We start from the raw sequence: 14683 nt of genomic DNA, 5'->3' as shown, positions 1-14683 counted from the left end.
ATCCTGGATGGAATCCTGGAACAGAAAAAAAATAGGCAAAAACTAAGAAAATTTGAATAAAGGACTTTAGTTAATAATAATACATCAATGCTAGTTCACTAATTATGACAAATGTGCCATATTAAAGTAAGATGTTAATCATTGGGAAACTGGATGTGGGCCATATAGGGACTTTCTGTACAGTGTATTATAGTGACAATTTTTCTATGTATCTGAAACTATTCCAAAATTTAAAATGTAGTTTAAAAGTAATTTCTAATATTTTTTAAGTGGCGTGAAAGGGGAGGAGATAGATGGGGGAAGTACCCAAATGTTAATGGATCACTGTGAGAGATTAGGTTGTTCGGCTGTCCCACCAGCTCCTCAAACTTTAAGAAGGTCCGCAACAGACTTGTTCAATTTGTCCTAACCTGAATTTTAAAATCTGATGATTACACACACACACACATGCTCTCTCTCTATATGTATATGTGTGTATATATATGTATGTATGTATATATATACATACATAATCTCTTCAGAGTCAGTGCAGACTAAAACAGTACAAAGTAAAGGAGAGGATTGTGAGGAAGGTGAGTGACATGGGGTCCAATGTCTCTTGGCACAATCCCCAGCAGAAGACATAAGGCCATATGCGTCAGTATGAGTAAAATGGTGAGAGATGGTGAAGAAACATTACTGGATTGCTGGACATTGGTACTTAATCTACCGTCACACCTAAACCTGCCAATGAAAAGTGAAAGGGAAATATAATTAAACACAGAAAACTTGCAGGTGATAGTATGGCCAGAAGTAGACACAATCATCCCTTGGTATCAGTGGGGGATTGGTTTGAGGATCCTGCTTTGAATACCAAAACCTGTGGATTCTCAAGTCCCTCATATTAGTACGGTATTTATGAACGAAATTAATGTATGATTTTGTCTCAGTCCAACTAGAATATATTTTAAAAATGAGCATGATGTCTGAACGGAGGACTCTTTCCTTACCCAAACCATTGGAAAAGACTGCCAATCTTCTCTTCATCCTGTTTTTAATTGGACCTGCTAGATGGGAACCCTTAGAATTGCTTAAGCACATTCAAATGATTATTTTAAAACAATATAGGATGGGGGGGTTCAGTTTTAATTAAGAATAGGCTGGAGGAAGAATTTCAGCTTTAATTAAGAATAAGTTAGACACAGTCATGTTAATGCCCACAGATTCTTTGTTTAATAATCCAGTATGGCCTAGAAGAAAACTTGGTGGATCCTGGAGATGAATTGTATATTAGAGAGGACTGAATAAAATCATGCTTCCAACAGCATCAGCTGTGCCCAAGATGGCATCACAATTCAAGCTTTGCTAAAAGCTAAAAGACAGTAATATTCTGTTATCTATTTGCCTAAAACCTTATTTTCTATCTCTATTTAGGGAGAAAATCAAAGCTAATACACATTCATGTGGGATGGATTCCAGTATACATTTGCTATGTTCCCATAAGGTTATTTAAATTCTCCTTTTTATCACGGCACTTGGCAAGAAGATACTTAGATGTGATCAATTGGAAAGTAATATTATTAACTGCATAATGTCATATTAACTCAATTTGAAGATCTAGCAAAGATTGAATTACTGTATAATGCTTGTTAATCATATGAGGCTGATTAACCCAACTAAAGAACAGGGTCCAGGGGAAATGGTAAAATTCTTAGGCATCACCTGGACAGGGGAGATGAGAGGCATCCCTCAGACAACGAAAAATAAGTAATTGTCTCTGCCAGCTCCAAAATGAAAGCAAGAGGTGCAAAGATGTGGGCTTGCTAATGTGGTGGAGAAATGGCATACCCCTGTTAATAAAGTTATTAAGAAAAAAGCTAAATTTGACTGAAGTTTTGAGCAAGATAATACATTTGTATTTTTTTTTTTTTATGTTTTTGGAAATTAAAAAGCCCTCGTAAAGCCCCGTGGGGCCCCACGAGTCCCAAACACAAACGATTTAAGAAGTTTCTGCAGCACACAGTCAAGCCATGCTGACTGGAGCCGCTGGCAAAAGCCTGTTACTGCCACCTAGTGGCTGCCTGTGGGATTTTGTAATAAAAAGCTACCTGGCTGCAGCTTGAAGTAGCACCATTTAAAAGGAATTGCTAGCTTGTTACTGGGTTTTAGTTGAAACTGCTTTTTGTACTGAAGGACATAAAATTATTTGAAAACTCATAACATCCTGTTTATATCATATCATCATTCCAACAAGAAATGAAATGCACAGAATTCCCTCCTTGAATAGAAAGGAGATACTCAACAATGTGAAATGGGGTTACCCAATGCATGCACAGTCAGGTGGCTGACAGGTCACCATAAATTTGGTTCCCCTGAGGAATTGGCTAAACCTATAGCTGAATAGGCCCCTCTCTCTGGTCAGTTGTCAAGGCAGCAGTGTGGCTTACAGATGGCAGTTCAAGGGTAAAGGGCTGGCCGTCAACCTGGGAAGCAGCAGCCCTGGGATCAGTTAGTGATTGCATGTTAGATGAAAAGACAAAAAATAAATCTGCCCCAAGGCTAAAATTGAGTGATGTTTCTCTTGGCATCAAAGAAAAGTAGATACTAACAATACTCGTATGGCATAGATGTTTACAGCTTTTATTGATTCTTTTTCAGTTGCCTGAAATATTGACAGGCAATATAGTTTAGAAAAGGGACTTAGATGATAAGTTCCTGGATGATATTTAGAAAGGGAAATCAAAGAATCTATTGCTGAACAACAGGTGCTGGAGACGATGTGGAGAAATAGGAGCACTTTTACACTGTTGGTGGGACTGTAAACTAGTTCAACCATTGCAGAAGTCAGTGTGGCGATTCCTCAGGGATCTAGAACTAGAAATACAATTTGACCCAGCCATCCCATTACTGGGTATATACCCAAAGGATTATAAATCATGCTGCTATAAAGACACATGCACACGTATGTTTATTGTGGCACTATTCACAATAGCAAAGACTTGGAACCAACCCAAATGTCCAACAATGATAGACTGGATTAAGAAAATATGGCACATATACACCATGGAATACTATGCAGCCATAAAAAATGATGAGTTCATGTCCTTTGTAGGCACATGGATGAAGCTGGAAACCATCATTCTCAGCAAACTATCGCAAGGACAAAAAACCAAACACCGCATGTTCTCACTCACAGGCGGGAATTGAACAATGAGAACACTTGGACACAGGAAGGGGAACATCACACTCTGGGGACTGTTGTGGGGTGGGGGGAGGGGGGAGGGATAGCATTAGGAGATATACCTAATGCTAAATGACGAGTTAATGGGTGCAGCACACCAGCATGGCACATGTATGCATATGTAATAAACCTGCACGTTGTGCACATGTACCCTAAAACTTAAAGTATAATAAAAGATAAAGAAAAATAAATAAAAATTAATCCCCCCCCCCAAAAAAAGAAATCATTAAGCATGGTCAACTTTAGAAGAATGCACTAAGGATAGCTAGGAAGGCTTTTACTTGTCACATGCTTTTCATAGTATTAATCATAAAACATATTACTCGTATAATTTGGGGAAAATCAATGAAACAAAAGATATAAAAACATTTTGGCTGGAAAAAATATTAATTTATTGATTTCTGTTTAATTGTATATTGATAAAAATTAACATACAATTGTTTAGTAATATTGATGGTTGCTGGTTGATTGTAATTAATAAAAGATGGACTGTGGTAATTATGTTCATCATTTTATAATTCATATAGCTCGTCCACTAGATAGTTTCTCTTTTTTTACTGACCAAAAGCTATTTGCTGAGAATACACATATTAAATATGGGTATATTCTATAATATACACATATATAATTTAAAGATATTTTTAAAATTGTATTACTATAAAACAGAGAATGCAGAGAAAATTGACCAGTACCTTGAAATAATAAAAAGTCCCTTTGAGAACAAGAATATTTTCTCATACATGGAAAATTCGTTAGTCACTGGATGTGGGGATTTACCAAGTCATGTACATCATACTTATGCCTCCTGACTCATGAACTTAAATAAACTGAGACCAGTGTGATCTTATTCTTAAGTATCTTTAAGTAAGGAGAAGGCACATATCTAACTATTCTTCCAGAGAAGCATTAAATTCTTTTTTTTTTTTTTGAGACAGAGTCTCACTCTATCGCCCAGGCTGGAGTGCAGTGGTGCAATTTTGGCTCACTGCAACCTCTGCCTCCCAGGATCAAGCTATTCTCCTGTCTCAGCCTCTCAAGTATCTGGAATTACAGATGCGTGCCACCACACTTGGCTAATTTTTGTATTTTTAGTAGAGGTGGGGTTTCACCATGTTGGCCAGGCTGGTCTCAAACTCCTGACCTCAAATGATCCACCCACCTTGGCCTCCCAAAGTGTTGGAATTACAGGCATGAGCCACTGCTCCCGGCCCAAAGAACCATTAAATTCTAATATCTAATTGAAATTGCTTTTTCTGACCTTCAAATACATTTCTCCTACTGTAGGCTGTAACATAGAACTAAAATCCCCAAATAATTCAGAACAGGAGAATTAAACTGCCTGCTGGGTCTCTGAGACTTCAGAAGCTGCGTTATGTTGTGAAAAACTAAGCTGAGTTTCAAAGTGGTCTAATCACATGAGGCTGTCCTGGTGAGGGGGACTCTAGTAGTCAGCCTAGTAGTAGCAGCCTAGTAGTCGGCATAAGATAAGAGGGACATAAATCCACAACATTAGAATATTCAAGAGCTGCAAATGAAGAAGAAAGAAAAACCATAAAAGATGAAAAAGAGGCCGGGCGCGGTGGCTCACGCCTGTAATCTCAGCACTTTGGGAGGCTGAGGCGGGCGGATCACGAGGTCAGGAGATTGAAACCATCCTGACGACCACAGTGAAACCCCGTCTCTGCTAAAAATACAAAAAATTAGCCAGGCGTGTTGGCGAGCGCCTGTAGTCCTAGCTACTCGGGAGGCTGAGGCAGGAGAATGGCTTGATCCCGGGAGGCGGAGCTTGCAGTGAGCGGAGATCATGCCACTGCACTCCAGCCTGGAAGACAGAGCGAGACTCTGTCTCAAAAAAAAAAAAAAAAAAAAAAAAAAGATGAAAAAATTCAGGTTGCCATGTCCTAAATACATACACTATACGCCCAGCTTTGTGCTATGTTGTCTAAGTCTTCTTTTCAGTTACCAAATGTGTGGATGGTACAGATCCAAAGTGAAATTCAGAGTGCAGAGGTGAGCTCCATATTGTCAAGGAAAAACTGGGGGATGAGTTATGCCCTGAAGAAACTAGAGACATTTGGTCCAACGAAACGAAACAACATTTAAAAAAAAACTCTCCTATTTCCCCGTGGCTAGCCTATTTGTGTTGATGCTTACCATTTCATAATTTCCTCATTTTGTTGTTACATGGAGTGAAGAGAACTGACATGCTGTCCAATAAACTTCCTTGTCCTCCTTCTGCAAGAAAGGAAATCCTGACTTAATGTGTAGCCACAGAACAAGTTAATATTCTACATCTATCAGAGCTGAACTTCCTAAAAGACAAAGTGTTTATCTTTCAAGATTCATTCTCCCTGAATCTTACCAACAAAACACTCCTGAGGAGAAAGAAAGAGAGGGAGGGAGAGAAAAAGAGAGAGAGAGAAACAAAAAACCAAAGAGAGAGAAAAAATGAATTCATCTAAATCATCTGAATCACAATGCACAGGTAAAATCTGCAACTCTTCCTTTTCTTCCATAGATCTCTTTTTGGAACAAGTGATAAATATGGTGAAAGACAGGACAATAGAAAAGTATTCACTGAAGTTAAAAAAAAAAAAGGGGGGGACAGAGGAAGAGAGAGAGAGAGAGAGATTTAAAGACTATTTCTTATACCAGAAAGCCTGCTGGGCTCTAGCTAAGGGAGAGCTATCACAGTTTCCACCCTTTCTGCAATACATTATGACCCTTTTGGCAAGTCACTTCACTTCTCTGGAACTCTCTTTGTCTGTAAAATGTTTAATGGGAGGAAGAGAGGAACTATAAGATGACTGTTAACATTTTACCTAATTTACAAAGCGCTTGAAAAGTGAGACACAGAAAAAAAAAAAAAGATCAGGAGAAGGACAAGAAAAGCAAAGACGAGAAAAGGGAAAAGAAAGAAAAAGAAAGAAGGGGGGCCTTAGAAAATACTGAAAAAAATTTAACTGAGAGACTTAGAAAGGAAAAATTGTATATCTGAGTTCATGAGTCAGAGTCTTACTCCAGGGGTGCTAAACGTGTGGTCCTCAGACCAGCAGCAGCAGTAGCCCCTGGGAACTTGTTGGTTCCATACAAACTCTACTGAGTTGCTAACTCTGGGGGTAAGGGTCAGCAATCTGTGTTTCCATAAACCCTCCAAGTGATTCTGAAGCATGCTGAAATTTGGGAATTACTCAGTACAAACAATGGAAGTAGAAGGAAATAAGTAAGGATGAATAAAAATCTCTTCTATCTCTTTTGTACCTTGCTTAGGGAAGATTGATCATGTTTGTGTCTTTCTTTCTACAGAGAGAGGATGCTTCTCTTCCCAAATGTTCTTATGGACTGTTGCTGGGATCCCCATCCTATTTCTCAGTGCCTGTTTCATCACCAGATGTGTTGGTGGGTTCTGAAGGTCAAATTCAATTTAATTCTTCCTGGTGCATATTAGGAGAAAACTCTTCCATGCTGCCTGTAGACTCTCTTTTCCCTCAAAGGGTCTTTCTATTTCACCCTTTTTTTTTCCTATTAATCTCTAGGTTATTTCTCAAACCAGAAACCTCAACAAGCAGGGAACTGTTTCTGAATTTTAATCACCTGTGACTTACTTTTCATGATAGACATTTTTCACTTCCTTGGCAGTCCTGAATCCTCCTCTTTCAGCCTCTATCATTAGTGTAACCTTCTCTAGGAGAGTCTGCCTTAGAGCTTGAACTACTGGTCGGCACCAGAGATATGACTAATTACTTTTGGAAGGAAGGGTAGAGAGAGTTGGACTTGGCATAAGAGGTAGTGCAAACATATCTATTTTCTCTGGGTCATAAGAAAAAGCAGATTGTAAGAAAAAACATGATAATTATTGGCACTTTTGTTATAAATACAAAACTGAGGGAACTGACATTTTTAACCGAAATAAGACTAACAAACATTATGCCCTTTCTTTTACAGTGACATATCGCATCTTTCAAACCTGTGATGAGAAAAAGTTTCAGCTACCTGAGAATTTCACAGAGCTCTCCTGCTACAATTATGGATCAGGTATAATAGTCCCAAAGGTGAACATCAAAATTTACATAGCAACATTTTCTGGCTTCTAGATTGACTTTGGGACAGGTGAGATATAGCTGGATTAGGTCTTATTTTTCAAAAGCAAAATGTAAAATCCTAGAAATTTGGTGATGCAATTAGCATTGGGGCAGAAAGTCTTGGGGACATTATAGTAAACTTTTAGAATAAATTTGAGGTGTATGTCTGAACAGTAAATCTGGAAGTGGAAGGTATTATTCCCAGGAGTGTACTTTTTTTTCATTCACCTACTTCCAAAATGAGATGGAGAAAAAACGTATGGAGTAGAGAATTTATAAATATCTCACAAATATACTCTCTATGCTCTTCTATGTCATCCTGTTGCAAGTCCTAGCAAAATGCTACATGACACTAAAAAAATGACTTCCTTCTCTGAGCTATAATTTTCTCACCATTAAATTGAGAGAAGTTAGAAGAATTATTTATAATAGACCTCAAAGGCAAAAGTTCTGTAATTCTAAGAAATCTAACTGTAGGGACCAGCCCCACAGGGTCGGTGGGTCTCTCCCTGTGTCCGGAGACGAGAGCGTGTAGAAATAAAGACACAAGACAAAGAGATAAAAGAAAAGGCAGCTGGGCCCGAGGGACCACTACCACCAATGCACGGAGACCGGTAGTGGCCCCGAATGTCTGGCTGCGCTGTTATTTATTGGATACAAGGTGAAAGGGGCAGGGTAGAGAGTGTGAGTCATCTCCAATGATAGGTAAGGTCACGTGGGTCACGTGTCCACTGGACAGGGGGACCTTCCCTGCCTGGCAGCCGAGGCAGAGAGGGAGAGGAGACAGAGAGAAAGACAGCTTACGCTATTATTTCTGCATATCAGGGACTATTAGTACTTTCACTAATTTACTACTGCTATCTAGAAGGCAGAGCCAGGTGTACAGGATGGAACATGAAGGCAGACTAGGAGTGTGACCACTGAAGCACAGCATCACAGGGAGACGGTTAGGCCTCCGGATAACTGCGGGCGATCCTGACTAATGTCAGGCCCTCCACAAGAGGTGGAGGAGCAGAGTCTTCTCTAAACTCCCCCAGGGAAAGGGAGACTCCCTTTCCCGGTCTGCTAAGTAGCGGGTGTTTTCCCTTGACACTTAACGCTACCGCTAGACCACAATCTGTCTGCCTGGCCACGGGCGTCTTCCCAGACGCTGGCGTCACCGCTAGACCAAGGAGCCCTCTGGTGGCCCTGTCCGGGCATAACGGAAGGCTCGCACTCTTGTCTTCTGGTCACACCTCACTATGTCCCCTCAGCTCGTAGCTCTGTACGGCCTAGTTTTTCCTTGGCTATGATTATAGAGCGAGGATTATTATAATATTGGAATAAAAAGTAATTGCTCCAAACTAATGATTAATGATATTCATATATAATCATATCTAAGATCTATATCTGGTATAACTATTCTCGTTTTATATTTTATTATACTTGAACAGCTCTTGTCCTCTGTCTCTTGCGTCAGCGCCTGGGTGGCTTGCCGCCCACATCTAACCCATCTATATACTACAGTATGGAGATTCGATTGAGGATACATTGTTTAGGTAACATAAGAGATGGCTCTTTGGGGGTCACCCAAATAAAATGCATAAATTTCTCTGACATTAGTAGTCTAAGAACAGATAATAAGGTTCTATATCAATAGCATAACTAAGATAGTTTGCATATATAGTTGCATTTCCTGGCACTGACATCCAGAGAATGAGAATTACGTTCAAAAGACCAAAAACATTCTGTTTATGTTTCTTGACATTGGAATTATCTAAAGTCTTAGATACTAAGATGTAGGGTATGAACAAGTGATTCCAAGGCTTCTGACTTAAATGAGGACTCCATGGGGCCAGATGAAGCTTTGGGTTTTCTTATTCGGTTCACCTGGGACACTCACTGAAACATCTCTCATCCTAGGTTCAGTCAAGAATTGTTGTCCATTGAACTGGGAATATTTTCAATCCAGCTGCTACTTCTTTTCTACTGACACCATTTCCTGGGCGTTAAGTTTAAAGAACTGCTCAGCCATGGGGGCTCACCTGGTGGTTATCAACTCACAGGAGGAGCAGGTAGCTGGAGTCCTCCGATGCCAATGTAACATTCCCGACATGGTCCACCTCTCTTTTCATACATATGCACAGTGCTTGACCCCCAATGACTATTGTTAATGAATGTACTAAAATGCATGCTGTTCTTACTATTTCGGTAAAGTCACTGCCTACCTTAATTTATTTTCCTTCCTAGAAGAACCTAAGAAAAAGGGAATTTCCATGTGGAGTTCCTTTAGTTAGGCAAGGGGAAAAAAGAGGGTTGGAAGTGTTAATTTTAGACGAATCGTTACGTTTATGAACATATTATATGAAAGAAGAGAAGCAAATATTGTCCATTTTCTTTAAGCTGTGATTAATAATATTTTGCGCTAGATATAGTCAATAAATTTGGCCACCAATAATAGTAGATAAACTTTGAAAGAATTATTGAGGATCTCCTTTTCTGTTGAAGGTTATTTTTTCAGTTTAATTTTATGTTATGTCTATTTTACCACACAAAAAAATCAGTAGATGATCCTCATGATCTTACAGTTTCATTTTTCTGTTATTTCTCATCCAGATTCTTTTTTACTTTTTGAGATGGAGTCTTGCTGTGTTGCCCAGGCTGGAGTGCAGTGGCGCAATCTCGGCTCACTGCAACCTCTGCCTCCCAGATTCAAGCGATTCTCCTGCCTCAGCCTCCCAAGTAGCTGGGACTACAGGCACCCGCCACCATGCCTGGCAATTTTTTTTATACTTTTAGTAGAGACAGGGTTTCGCCATGTTGGTCAAGCTGGTCTTGAACTCCTGACCTCAGGTGATCCACCTGCCTTGGCCTCCCAAAGTGCTAGGATCTCATCCAGATTCTTACCTCTTTGAATAACAATTACTAGCAACGTTTATTCAAAACTAAAATAACTGATCTCCTTTTATTTTGTATCTTCCATAGGAATTCCTTTCCTACAAGAAACCTAAAATGAGAGAGTTTTTTATTGGACTGTCAGACCAGGTTGTCGAGGGTCAGTGGCAATGGGTGGACGGCACACCTTTGACAAAGTCTCTGAGGTAATTACCCTCCTATTGAGAGGAGTTCTTGAAACCTCCTTCTGTTACCTGCAATAGATCAGGTCCATTATTGGTGGTGGTATTAAATGCAGGAAAGAGAAGAGCTAAGGTAGAAAAGATGAAGGAGAAGTACAAGCACCCACTTCTCTCCTTTCCTGGAATTGTCTCAAGAATAAAGGGGAAATAATAAATGAAAATGAACTGAAGAATCATTCACTGAGAATGCAAAAGAGACGAGAGGTGGAATTAAGAGTCTTATTCCCCAAAACTGAAGGAAATGAGGAAAAAAATAGTAAGTTGAGAAAGACAGCAGGTTCTTATGCAGTGAAAAATGAGAATCTCTTGATAATGTCTCTTTTCTCCTTAATAATAGCCTCACATCATTAGAACATAGCATTTTTTATTGTGGATATGCTTTTTTTGTTAGATTGGTTAATTGATATATAAAATATTTTGCTATATATGTTGATTCTCATGATTTGTTAGGGAGTGAGTTTTTTTCTTTTTTCTTTTCTTCAACTTTTATTTTAAGTTCCAGGGTACATGTGCAGGATGTGCAGGTTACAAAGGTAAACGTGTGCTGTGGTGGTTTGCTGCACAAATCATCCCATGACCCGGGTATTAAGTCCAGCATCCATTAGGTATTCTTCCTGATAGAGCATAGCATTTTTAAGTTTTTTTCTCATTTATTATTTCATTTACCTAAATTACACTTTCTTGGAATGTATCAGTATTATTAATCTTTATTTAGCATTTGAGGAAACTAAAACTCAGCAGAGTTAAGTGACTTAGCTAATGAGCAGTTCTAAGAGTACAACAGAGATACTCTGACATGTTAGAAATGCTGCTTCACTACCACACTGTAACACCACTGCAGGATGCACCTAAGTTAATACACACTCTGTGCAGAATAAAGAGAGCTAAGCCGATATGAGGTATGAGTGTGAAGAAAACAAATCTATCAGAATATCAATCTTCCCCATAACTTCTCATTCTATAGCTAAGGAACAGGACAGAATAGAAAAGGAACAAAGGAACAGGACAGAATAGAAAGTCAGAAAGATCCGGTTCAGCTTCAGTACTCACAAACTGTGACTTCGACAACTAGTTTAGCTTCCTGAGGTTCCTTTTCTTCTTCAATAAAATGGACATTATAATACCTACCTCGCAAAATTGTTGTGAGGTTAAATAACACAAATGTAATTTGCCTAGTATATTAGGTTACTTTACCTCTTTTTGCTGGGATTTTAAGTCGCCTATGTCATTCTTTTTCAGCTTCTGGGATGTAGGGGAGCCCAACAACATAGCTACCCTGGAGGACTGTGCCACCATGAGAGACTCTTCAAACCCAAGGCAAAATTGGAATGATGTAACCTGTTTCCTCAATTATTTTCGGATTTGTGAAATGGTAGGAATAAATCCTTTGAACAAAGGAAAATCTCTTTAAGAACAGAAGGCACAACTCAAATGTGTAAAGAAGGAAGAACAAGAACATGGCCACACCCATCGCCCCACACGAGAAATTTGTGCGCTGAACTTCAAAGGACTTCATAAGTATTTGTTACTCTGATATAAATAAAAATAAGTAGTTTTAAATGTTATAATTCATGTTACTGGCTGAAGTGCATTTTCTCTCTACGTTAGTCTCAGGTCCTCTTCCCAGAATTTACAAAGCAATTCACTACCTTTTGCTACATTTGCCTCATTTTTGAGTGTTTGTATGAAAGTACAGGGACACGGAGCCAAGACAGAGTCTAGCAAAGAAGGGGATTTTGGAAGGTGCCTTCCAACAATCTCCTGAATCCGGGCTCTGTAGCAGGTCCTCTTCTTTCTAGCTTCTGACAAGTCTGTCTTCTCTTCTTGGTTTCATACCGTTCTTATCTCCTGCCCAAGCATATATCGTCTCTTTACTCCCCTGTATAATGAGTAAGAAGCTTCTTCAAGTCATGAAACTTATTCCTGCTCAGAATACTGGTGTGGCCTTTCTGGCTACAGGCCTCCACTGCACCTTCTTAGGGAAGGGCATGCCAGCCATCAGCTCCAAACAGGCTGTAACCAAGTCCACCCATCCCTGGGGCTTCCTTTGCTCTGCCTTATTTTCAATTGACTGAATGGATCTCACCAGATTTTGTATCTATTGCTCAGCTAGGACCCGAGTCCAATAGTCAATTTATTCTAAGCGAACATTCATCTCCACACTTTCCTGTCTCAAGCCCATCCATTATTTTTTAACTTTTATTTTAGCTTTCGGGGGTACATGTTAAAGGCTTTTTATATAGGTAAACTCATGTCGTGGAGGTTTGTTGTACAGATTATTTCATCACCCAGGTATTAAGCCCAGTGCCTAATATTGTTTTTTTCTGCTCCTCTCCCTCCTCCTACCTTCCGCCCTCAAGTAGACTCCAGTGTCTGTTATTCCCTTCTTTGTGTTTATGAATTCTCATCATTTAGCTCCCACTTATAAGTGAGGACATGCAGTATTTGGTTTTCTGTTCCCGTGTTTGCTAAGGATAATGGTCTCCAGTTCTACCGATGTTCCCACAAAAGACATAATCTTCTTTTTTAAGGCTGCATAGTATTCCATGGTATCTATGTATCACATTTTCTCTATCCAATCTATTGTTGACTCACATTTAGATTGATTCCATGTTTTTGCTATTGTGAATAGTGCTGCAATGAACATTCGTGTGCATGTGTCTTTATGGTAGAAAGATTTATATTTCTCTGAGTATGTATCCAGTAATAGCCCATTCATTTATTGCATAAAATTCTACCAATACTGATGACGTTACTAAAGAGTACATCAATAACGTGGCAGCTTTCATAACCATGTTTCTTGCACAAAGTGCCATGAGGAGACCCTCAAAATTCAATCACTGGACACCACGTGTAATCACTGAATGAGAAAATTCAACTGGACAAGTGAATATAACACATCAGCTTTCATTGCAAAAATTTATTTCTCTTAGGCATTGTGACAATCTGGTTTTGAAATCAACACATCTTTAAGCCAAACATTATTTAACCTAAAAGTAATTTTAAACATACTTTCAACTTTCTAATTCCCTTTTTTAAAATCATGAACATCAATAAGGAGATGCTGAAAGACTTTTTTTTGTTCATTGGTGTTTCCCTGAAGGTGGCTATAATTTAAGTTTTATTTCTAGATTGAAAGACATATGGAAATATTATTCCATATTATTTCTCCATATATATTTAGAATTTAAGTTTAAAGACAAGTTTTAAAGACAAGTTTATAAAACTAAACTTGTCTTTATAGTTTGCCAAGAAAAGAAAGAATTGCTAAGGGTTTAGTGGTTAAAGATTATTGGAACATAAATTATCTATTAGGAAAATTATTTTTTGAGAAGTAGATCATCCAATTGAAATTGTTTTAAAGTATAATATCTTATAAGTGGGGTTACACAAACACTTTACCACCTTAGGCACCAGAAAACCCAGACATTTTCAAAGAATAGTAGATTAATTAATGATACATATTCTTAAAAGCATATTCCCAAAATAAACTACTGTTAAGATTTACATATTACTATATGGGTCCCCAATTTTTTTAAAGAAAAATTACTATTTTTTGTAAAAATGATACATGTTCATTACCAAAAATTCCTACAGATCACAATTATAGAAAGATGAAAATTTTTAAAATTCCAATTCCACGTTGCAGTAATAATTATCATGAACGTCACTCCAGGAAACTTTTTATGCCTTTAATGGGGTGCAGGAAATGCTACCTCAAAATATGGCACCTTGGGAACTGAGAAAACCGCAAAAACGGGAAGTCCACTCTCATCTTTCTCTTGCCCTTCTTACCGGAAGCAGGCCATAGCATCTAGGAAGGTCATCTCTGACCTTCTTCCTCCTTTCTTCTCTGAACACTCTCCTATGACAGGTGTCCTGCTCTATACCCAAAAGGAAAGAATGTCGTACAGGGAAGCCAAGAAGAACCTGAACAAACAGGCCTTGCTAAGTCTCATTAGGTTATTATCATTAGATCATATCGCTTTTTGTCTAACCATGTTTTTTTTTTCACAACTATCCACTTCATGAGGCTTAGCACAAAATTTACATAGATTTCTCTGTTTTTTGAGTGTTCATTTCTGAAGGCTCTCATGTCATGTAAAACTTACGTTAAATACATCTGTATGGTTTTCTCTTGTTAATCTGTGTTTTGTTATAAGGGCCTTAGCCATGAACCGTGCAATTGGTGAGAAAAAGATGTTACTTTTTCTCCCCTATGACTTCAAGAGTTAGATGAAAAGATGGAAAAACAAAGAGTTAAA

At 38.6% G+C, this 14683-nt stretch overlaps 1 protein-coding gene across 3 annotated transcripts; it reads left to right on the top strand.

Moving 5' to 3' along the window:
* The first annotated feature begins 5375 nt into the window (after positions 1-5375).
* CLEC4E (C-type lectin domain family 4 member E) lies at positions 5376-11990 on the top strand. Of its 3 annotated transcripts, XM_016922913.4 has the most exons (7): positions 5376-5705; positions 6527-6619; positions 7166-7255; positions 8736-8840; positions 9205-9356; positions 10267-10382; positions 11658-11990. In XM_016922913.4, the coding sequence occupies exons 1-7, from the start codon at positions 5669-5671 to the stop codon at positions 11827-11829; spliced, it is 765 nt and encodes a 254-aa protein (XP_016778402.3). In that variant the 5' UTR covers positions 5376-5668; the 3' UTR covers positions 11830-11990. The 3 variants fall into 3 exon arrangements, with proteins under 3 accessions (XP_016778402.3, XP_054519013.2, XP_001135285.2); XM_001135285.6 differs by lacking the exon at positions 8736-8840 and having other exon boundaries at positions 5388-5705; XM_054663038.2 differs by lacking the exons at positions 8736-8840; positions 9205-9356 and having other exon boundaries at positions 5381-5705; positions 7166-7272.
* Positions 11991-14683: the final 2693 nt, after the last annotated feature.

This window comes from Pan troglodytes, chromosome 10 (assembly GCF_028858775.2).
Source record: "Pan troglodytes isolate AG18354 chromosome 10, NHGRI_mPanTro3-v2.0_pri, whole genome shotgun sequence".
Lineage (NCBI taxonomy): Eukaryota > Metazoa > Chordata > Mammalia > Primates > Hominidae > Pan > Pan troglodytes.
Note: the sequence above shows the minus strand (reverse complement) of the source record. Positions and strands in the feature narration are given on the sequence as shown.

Excerpts from the sequence above, each read along its gene's own strand:
- CLEC4E (XM_016922913.4), top strand. The coding sequence starts at position 5,669 with ATGAATTCATCTAAATCATCTGAATCACAATGCACAG. Across the intron at positions 5,706-6,526 it reads ATCTGAATCACAATGCACAG|AGAGAGGATGCTTCTCTTCC; the intron begins GTAAAATCTGCA and ends TTCTTTCTACAG. Across the intron at positions 9,357-10,266 it reads TCAACTCACAGGAGGAGCAG|GAATTCCTTTCCTACAAGAA; the intron begins GTAGCTGGAGTC and ends TATCTTCCATAG.